This window comes from Cherax quadricarinatus, chromosome 34 (assembly GCF_038502225.1).
Source record: "Cherax quadricarinatus isolate ZL_2023a chromosome 34, ASM3850222v1, whole genome shotgun sequence".
Lineage (NCBI taxonomy): Eukaryota > Metazoa > Arthropoda > Malacostraca > Decapoda > Parastacidae > Cherax > Cherax quadricarinatus.
In genome coordinates, this window is record NC_091325.1 from 3,426,256 (window position 1) to 3,436,158 (window position 9,903).

At 45.2% G+C, this 9,903-nt stretch overlaps 1 protein-coding gene across 1 annotated transcript in view; it reads right to left on the bottom strand.

The window, feature by feature from the left end:
• LOC128693719 (neuroplastin) overlaps nt 1-9,903 on the bottom strand; it is a 57,772-nt gene that overhangs the window by 34,436 nt on the left and 13,433 nt on the right. The window contains exon 2 of the mRNA XM_053783546.2: nt 9,647-9,811. Coding sequence (XP_053639521.1) covers nt 9,647-9,811 — 165 coding nt within the window. The remainder of the gene's footprint in view (nt 1-9,646; nt 9,812-9,903) is intronic.

Consider the following 9,903-nt stretch of genomic DNA (forward strand, 5'->3'; position numbering starts at 1 on the left):
CTATTACCTGGAGTTTACCTGGAGAGAGTTCTGGGGGTCAACGCCCCCGCGGCCCGGTCTGTGACCAGGCCTCCTGGTGGATCAGAGCCTGATCAACCAGGCTGTTACTGCTGGCTGCACGCAAACCAACGTACGAGCCACAGCCCGGCTGGTCAGGAACCGACTTTATGTGCTTGTCCAGTGCCAGCTTGAAGACTGCCAGGGGTCTGTTGGTAATCCCCCTTATGTATGCTGGGAGGCAGTTGAACAGTCTCGGGCCCCTGACACTTATTGTATGGTCTCTTAACGTGCTAGTGACACCCCTGCCTTTCATTGGGGGGATGTTGCATCGTCTGCCAAATCTTTTGATTTCGTAGCGAGTGATTTTCGTGTGCAAGTTCGGTACTAGTCCCTCTAGGATTTTCCAGGTGTACATAATCAAGTATCTCTCCCGCCTGCGTTCCAGGGAATACAGGTTTAGGAACCTCAAGCGCTCCCAATAATCGAGGTGTTTTATCTCCATTATGCGCGCCGTGAAGGTTCTCTGTACATTTTCTAGGTCAGCAATTTCACCTGCCTTGAAAGGTGCTGTTAGTGTGTAGCAATATTCCAGCCTAGATAGAATAAGTGACCTGAAGAGTGTCATCATGGGCTTGGCCTCCCTAGTTTTGAAGGTTCTCATTATCCATCCTGTAATTTTTCTAGCAGATGCGATTGATACAATGTTATGGTCCTTGAAGGTGAGATCCTCCGACATGATCACTCCCAGGTCTTTGACGTTGGTGTTTCGCTCTATTTTGTGGCCAGAATTTGTTTTGTACTCTGATGAAGATTTAATTTCCTAGTGTTTACCATATCTGAGTAATTGAAATTTCTCATCGTTGAACTTCATATTGCTTTCTACAGCCCACTGAAAGATTTGGTTGATGTCCGCCTGGAGCCTTGCAGTGTCTGCAATGGAAGACACTGTCATGCAGATTCGGGCGTCATCTGCAAAGGAAGACACAGTGCTGTGGCTGACATCCTTGTCTATGTCGGATATGAGGATGAGGAACAAGATGGGAGCGAGTACTGTGCCTTGTGGAACAGAGCTTTTCACCATAGCTGCCTCGGACTTTACTCTGTTGACGACTACTCTGTGTTCTGTTAGTGAGGAAATTATAGATCCATCGACCGATTTTCCTGTTATTCTTTTAGCACGCATTTTGTGCGCTATTACGCCATGGTCACACTTGTTGAAGGCTTTTGCAAAGTCTGTATATATTACATCTGCATTCTTTTTGTCTTCTAGTGCATTTAGGACCTTGTCGTAGTGATCCAATAGTTGAGACAGACAGGAGCGACCTGTTCTAAACCCATGTTGCCCTGGGTTGTGTAACTGATGGGTTTCTAGATGGGTGGTGATCTTGCTTCTTAGGACCCTTTCAAAGATTTTTATGATATGGGATGTTAGTGCTATCGGTCTGTAGTTCTTTGCTGTTGCTTTACTGCCCCCTTTGTGGAGTGGGGCTATGTCTGTTGTTTTTAATAACTGTGGGACGACCCCCGTGTCCATGTTCCCTCTCCATAGGATGGAAAAGGCTCGTGATAGGGGCTTCTTGCAGTTCTTGATGAACACGGAGTTCCATGAGTCTGGCCCTGGGGCAGAGTGCATGGGCATGTCATTTATCGCCTGTTCGAAGTCATTTGGCATCAGGATAACATCGGATAGGCTTGTGTTAACCAAATTCTGTGGCTCTCTCATAAAAAATTCATTTTGATCTTCGACTCTCAATCCGGTTAGCGGCTTGCTAAAAACTGAGTCATATTGGGACTTGAGTAGCTCACTCATTTCTTTGCTGTCATCTGTGTAGGACCCATCTTGTTTAAGTAGGGGCCCAATACTGGACGTTGTTCTCGAATTTGATTTGGCATAGGAGAAGAAATACTTTGGGTTTCTTTCCATTTCATTTATGGCTTTTAATTCTTCCCGCAATTCCTGACTCCTATAAGATTCCTTTAGCTTAAGTTCGATGCTTGCTATTTCTCTGACCAGTGTCTCCCTACGCATTTCAGATATATTGACCTCTTTTAGCCGCTCTGTTATTCTTTTCCATCGCCTGTAAAGGGAGCGCCTGTCTCTTTCTATTTTACATCTACTCCTCCTTTTTCTTAGAGGAATAAGCCTTGTGCATACATCGAGTGCCACCAAGTTAATCTGTTCTAGGCATAAGTTGGGGTCTGTGTTGCTTAGTATATCTTCCCAGCTTATATCGGTTAGGACTTGGTTTACTTGGTCCCACTTTATGTTTTTGTTATTGAAGTTGAATTTGGTGAATGCTCCCTCGTGACTAGTCTCATTATGTTGGTCTGGGGCTCCACGCATACATGTCTGAACCTCAATTATGTTGTGATCTGAGTATATTGTTTTTGATATGGTGACATTTCTTATCAGATCATCATTGTTAGTGAAGATGAGGTCTAGTGTATTCTCCAGTCTAGTAGGCTCTATTATTTGCTGGTTTAAATTGAATTTTGTGCAGAGATTTAAAAGCTCGTGCGAGTGTGAGTTTTCATCAGAGCTGCCTCCTGGTGTTATTACTGCAACAATATTATTTGCTATATTCCTCCATTTTAGGTGCCTTAAATTGAAATCCCCCAGGAGCAAGATGTTGGGTGCAGGAGCTGGAAGATTTTCCAGACAGTGGTCAATTTTTAACAGCTGTTCCTGGAATTGCTGGGATGTTGCATCCGGAGGCTTGTAGACTACCACAATGACTAGGTTTTGGTTCTCGACCTTTACTGCTAAAACTTCCACTGCATCATTTGAGGCATTAAGCAGTTCTGTGCAAACAAGTGACTTGGCAATGTACAGGCCAACCCCCCCCCCTTTTGCCTGTTCACTCTGTCACATCTGTATAGGTTGTAACCTGGGATCCATATTTCATTGTCCAAGTGATCCTTTATGTGGGTCTCAGTGAAAGCCGCGAACATTGCCTTTGCCTCTGCAAGCAGTCCACGGATGAAAGGTATTTTGTTGTTTGTTGCTGGCTTTAGACCCTGTATATTTGCAAAGAAGAATGTCATCGGACTGGTGGTATTGTTGGTACTGGGGGGGGGGGTTCCGGCATTAGTATCTGTTGGTTTGGAGTGGAGGCCATCGACTGTGGTTCCACTCCAGGAATGACTGGATTTGGTGTACGATTTCTGCCATTTCCTGCCAGTTTTTTTTCCTTCCTGGCACTAAAAAACCTCTCCCTCTTGAGTGGCTGTGGCTACCCAGGTTTTCCCATGGCCTGGATGTTTTGTATCTTTTTGTCCCCTTTAGATGGTGTGCCTGGCAATTTAAGTTATAGCACAGTCTTTCCTGTACTGAAGAGGTACACATTTCAAGGTGAAAAAGCTTACAGGAAGGGAGTTTGCATTTTTCTGTTGTCATATGGGCACGGCATTTTCTAGGGTGGTCACAGTTGCACGTCCCATCTGTTTTTCCAGATTTCCCATGTCTGCAGATACCAAGTGCATAGTATGTGCACAGGCTTGGTTTCCGTTTGCCTCGGGTTTCTGTGACTGTATTCCCTGTTGGTGCAAGTTTCCCTGTCTTATTCCTATCCTCCCTAGCACCAACAATGGAGCTCCCACCAGTTGTTTTTGGTAATATATCCTCACTATTGCTAGTGGAGTCCTCTTGTTCGCTATTTCCTGTGGTATTTCTAGTTTGCAATATTGGTTTTATCTTATCTTTGACTACACTTGTTTCCCCACTACGGCTCCTGTCCCCTATGAGGTCATTTATATGTATTCCTTCCTGCGTATAATTCCCGACTACCTGGACAAAATCTCCAGCTTCACCATTACTGTCTCCCAGGACAGCACCTCCAGCTTCACCATTACTGTCTCCCAGGACAGCACCTCCAGCTTCACCATTACTGTCTCCCAGGACAGCACCTCCAGCTTCACCATTACTGTCTCCCAGGACAGCACCTCCAGCTTCACCATTACTGTCTACCAGGACAGCACCTCCAGCTTCACCATTACTGTCTACCAGGACAGCACCTCCAGCTTCACCATTACTGTCTACCAGGACAGCACCTCCAGCTTCACCATTACTGTCTACCAGGACAGCACCTCCAGCTTCACCATTACTGTCTACCAGGACAGCACCTCCAGCTTCACCATTACTGTCTACCAGGACAGCACCTCCAGCTTCACCATTACTGTCTACCAGGACAGCACCTCCAGCTTCACCATTACTGTCTACCAGGACAGCACCTCCAGCTTCACCATTACTGTCTCCCAGGACAGCACCTCCAGCTTCACCATTACTGTCTCCCAGGACAGCACCTCCAGCTTCACCATTACTGTCTCCCAGGACAGCACCTCCAGCTTCACCATTACTGTCTCCCAGGACAGCACCTCCAGCTTCACCATTACTGTCTCCCAGGACAGCACCTCCAGCTTCACCATTACTGTCTCCCAGGACAGCACCTCCAGCTTCACCATTACTGTCTACCAGGACAGCACCTCCAGCTTCACCATTACTGTCTACCAGGACAGCACCTCCAGCTTCACCATTACTGTCTACCAGGACAGCACCTCCAGCTTCACCATTACTGTCTACCAGGACAGCACCTCCAGCTTCACCATTACTGTCTACCAGGACAGCACCTCCAGCTTCACCATTACTGTCTCCCAGGACAGCACCTCCAGCTTCACCATTACTGTCTCCCAGGACAGCACCTCCAGCTTCACCATTACTGTCTACCAGGACAGCACCTCCAGCTTCACCATTACTGTCTACCAGGACAGCACCTCCAGCTTCACCATTACTGTCTACCAGGACAGCACCTCCAGCTTCACCATTACTGTCTACCAGGACAGCACCTCCAGCTTCACCATTACTGTCTACCAGGACAGCACCTCCAGCTTCACCATTACTCTCTCCCAGGACAGCACCTCCAGCTTCACCATTACTGTCTCCCAGGACAGCACCTCCAGCTTCACCATTACTGTCTCCCAGGACAGCACCTCCAGCTTCACCATTACTGTCTCCCAGGACAGCACCTCCAGCTTCCCCATTACTGTCTCCCAGGACAGCACTATCAGCCCCACATTTACTGACTACCAGGACTTCATCTCCAGCCTTACAGTTTCTGACTACATGGCCAGTATCAAGGGCAGTACCATTCAGCCCGGACTTTTTATGTTCCCATCTGTTGTAGAAACCTTCCAGGTTTTCTATGAAAGCAGCTATGATGTTATCCTCTTTTAATACCCTTGTGATTTTAGTCCACAGATTTATCTCATTTGGGCATACCCAAAAACACTTCTCTGTTTTAATACTGCTTGTAGCTAGTTCTTGGATATCTGCACAAGGGGCGTGACACCAATTTCCACAAAATTGACAATTTATCCATGTGGAAGCCCGTTTGTTTGATTGACTGCAGACTACACAGAGCTTCATAATGATTTGAATGGTTGATTTACTGTAATTCTACTAGCAACCTCTTGAATACTCTATTAATAACCTCCTTAAATGAAGCTCTAGCTATTTGTACAGTGGACCCCCGCATAGCGATATTAATCCGTGCAAGAGAGCTCATTGTTATGCAAAATTATCATTATGCGAATGAATTTTCCCCATAAGAAATAATGGAAATCAAATTAATCCATGCAAGATACCCAAAAGTATGAAAAAAAAAATTTACCACATGAAATATACATTTTCCTACACACAAAGAGAAGCATACATGCACAATAGTAGAGTAGTACATGCACAATATATATTGTGCATGTACTACTCTACTAAATGAAGAATAAATGACACTTACCTTTATTGAAGATGCAGCAATGACTGATGAGACACTGTGTCCTGGGAGTGCCTTTTCCTCCTGAGTACTGTAGGTCCTGTTTGGCATTTTCTTCCAGAACAGGCCTTATCACACTGTGTATGCCACTACGAATCTTAAATCTCTCAAACCAACCTTTGCTGGCTTTAAATTCACCAATATGAGCACTAGTTCCAGGCATTTTTCCCTGTTCACCTGGGTGTTAGTCGACTGATGTGAGTTGCATCCTGGGAGACAAGATTAAGGACCCCAATGGAAATAAGTTAGACAGTCTTCGATGACACTGACTTTTTTGGGTTATCCTGGGTGGCAAATCCTCTGGGGTTAATTGTTTCTTGGTATTCTCAATAAGCCACACCAACAACTGTGCTACAGCAGCAGCAGCAGCAGCTGACAGTGCTACAGCAGCAGCAGACGGTACTACAGCAACAGCAGCAGCTGACTGTGGTACAGCAGCAGCAGCAGCAGCAGCAGCAGCAGCTGACAGTGCTACAGCAGCAGCAGACGATGCTACAGCAGCAGCAGACGATGCTACAGCAGCAGCAGACGGTGCTACAGCAGCAGCAGCTGACGGTGGTACAACAGCAGCAGCAGACGGTGCTACAGCAGCAGCAGCAGCAGACGGTGCTACAGCAGCAGCAGCAGCAGACGGTGCTACAGCAGCAGCAGCAGCTGACAGTGCAGCAGCAGCAGCAGCAGCAGCAGCAGCAGAAGCTGACAGTGCTACAGCAGCAGCAGACGATGCTACAGCAGCAGCAGACGATGCTACAGCAGCAGCAGACGATGCTACAGCAGCAGCAGACGATGCTACAGCAGCAGCAGACGATGCTACAGCAGCAGCAGACGATGCTACAGCAGCAGCAGACGATGCTACAGCAGCAGCAGACGATGCTACAGCAGCAGCAGACAATGCTACAGCAGCAGCAGATGGTACTACAGCAGCAGCAGACGGTACTACAGCAGCAGCAGCAGCAGCAGCAGCAGCTGACGGTGGTACAACAGCAGCAGCAGCTGACGGTGGTACAACAGCAGCAGCAGCTGACGGTGCTACAGCAGCAGCAGCAGCTGATGGTGGTGCTACAGCAGCAGCAGCAGCAGCAGCAGCAGCAGCTGACGGTGGTACAGCAGCAGCAGCTGTACCACCAATAGTAGCGATGGTTGATTGGGGTTTATTATACAACCTGGCCAGCTCGGAGACACGCACTCCACTTTCATACTTATCAATGATCTTTTTCTTCATCTCTATAGTAATTCTCACCCTTATTGCTGTAGGGTTGGCACTAGAAGCTTTCTTGGGGCCCATGGTCACTTATTTTGCAGATAAAATCACCAAAAACACTGTAATAATACGAAATGTTTCAATTGTATGCTTGGATGTTACCGCGGAGGCTGGCTGGTAAACAATGCCACCGGCGGAACGTGAGCGTGGCTCAGGCCGCACATAGACGCGTCTTGGACGAACAGCGTTGAGCGGGTTTTCTAGCAGTATGCGAGGCAAAATCTTAGCGATAAAATGTAGCGGTATGCGGATTTAACGTTATGTAAGGCCAACGGTATGCGGGGGTTCACTGTATTTCTATTTCTAACTGTACTTGTATATTGGACAGCTTACCGTGTACGTTCCTGATTTATATTTATTGTTTGTGTTTGATAAGGGCGCCTACAACCCCATCCGTTTACAGTCTGCTTTATTGTCCAACGAATCCGTTTGAAACCAGTCGAGGGTTCGGACCAGTCGAGGGTTCGGACCAGTCGAGGGTTCGGACCAGTCGAGGGTTCGGACCAGTCGAGGGTTCGGACCAGTCGAGGGTTCGGACCAGTCGAGGGTTCGGACCAGTCGAGGGTTCGGAACCAGTCGAGGGTTCGGAACCAGTCTGATCTGATCAGTGGGTCACTTATTTAAAACATACTGGTCTGTGATTTGGGCTAACACATGAAGGATCTACTTGGAATTATCTACCCGAATAATATGTGATTTGATTGATACAAAAGTATAACTTGCGTGTTGAAGAACCGGTGATTGCTGGCAGCTCCTACAATGACGAACGGTCGAGCCTCAACCCTTGTTTATCAATCGCTGTATCTAGCTTTTCTAGGTTTTTTTCGTCTCCACCACAATAAATGCTATATTATCACTATAGTTGACTCGTGGAAATTTTGGAGGAAGGACGCTTTTCTGTAGTAATAATTGCTTCTCGTTCTGTATATTGCGACCGCTGGTGACTACAGGTTATATGAAATTCACAGTACAGTGGACCCCCGCATAACGATCACCTCAGAATGCGACCAATTATGTAAGTGTATTTATGTAAGTGCGTTTGTACGTGTATGTTTGGGGGTCTGAAATGGACTAATCTACTTCACAATATTCCTTATGGGAACAAATTCGGTCATTACTGGCACCTGAACATACTTCTGGAGTGAAAAAATATCGTTAACCGGGGGTCCACTGTATACGTCTGGTATTTCAAGAAAAAAGAAACTAATGAAAGTCACTCCACTCCACTAAGTACCATTATAATACTGGTTAGTTGCTACTACAACACTGTATTCTGCTATTCACTGGTATCACTAGATTATATGCGCATACACTAGCAGGCCAGGAAGATTATTTAAACAGCTGACCAGTGTGGTAAGTTTCTGGCAACTTCTGGCACCTGCCTCTATAGGCTTATCACTTCATTTACAAATTCACCTGTTTTCAAATGACACTTTAGCCTTTATCATCTATATACTAGGGAGCCACTGTAGTATACACTATACACTATGTATACACAATGTTATCAGGGAGACTTTCTTTCCTCTGACAAAGAAAAGTTCTATTATTATTATTTTGCACACGGAACACAGGCCTATGATTCCCCTCTGGCAGTAAACTCTGCTAGGTAGTGCACACTAATTCTCCTTTTTTGACTCGGTATATAATGTTTTCCGCCCAAGATTGGTTCCAGGCGCTAGAGGGATGTATCGTATAGGACTGATGGCACAAATTAAAGTTCTAGCACGTAAGAGCGACCGTGAAAACACGAGAAAACCCGGAGCACAACGAGGCACGCTGACATGGCTTCACCTGAAAACTATACTGTTTCTATTTCTATAAATGACTTACCCGAAGGAGTAAACAAAATAAATTTGTTGTTTGCTTATGATTAAAACCTCTTCAGCAAAATAAAAATGATAATTTTTACAGGATGACTTTCATAAGTTGAGCAAATGGAAAGACAAATTGATGATGCAATTTATTAATGACAAATATCATATAATGGAAATGGGAGAAGTGAAATCATACTCACAAAGAATATGAACTGTGTGACAATTTTGGGAGTATCATATAAGGAAGAAAATCTAAGAGTTATTAACAGAAAAAAAAAATCACCAATCATATAAAGGAAATTGTAAGAAATGCATATGCTACATCAAATGCAACTTTGTCCACAGTCAAAGGTTTACATCAGTTATTAACTAATTAACTCAAATGGCACACTTTCAAAATGTCTTGTATTTAACAATAAGATTATTATGCAACAAAAAAGGTTCGTACCAAACCATAATTCACACAAAAACCATAATTCGCAGACAAAACAATTCACACTCCAAAGGTGCATTAAAAGCAATGACACACACCATCATTTTGTAAAATCTGTGATTAAATTTATATCTGGACAAAAAATAGTCTTCAAGGCATACTGATGGACGAGCTGAACATCATGCGGATTTTAACAAATACATTACAGTATGTGCTCTTTCCGCCATCAAAAGTGGTTATTTTCACATTAACTCGTTGCTTCAAAATATGGATCAAAGTGTGAGCTGTGGAGCATGGACAAGCTCAGACTCACCCCACAGAGGGGCTGGGGTAGTGGCTGGCAACTCTCTAAAGAAAGAATGGTCAAGATGTCCAGAATCACTTGTTACTATGATGGGGGAGGAGCCCATGGTGTCAAGAGTATAGTCATCTGTCCACACGACTTCCCCCCCACTGTGCATTCCTCCGTAACCTTGACCTGTGGTGGCCAATATAAATTTAGCCAATTCAAAATATTACTCTTCTGAGAGTCTCAAGCTTTTAACTGAGAATACTCTAAAAACATAGCTG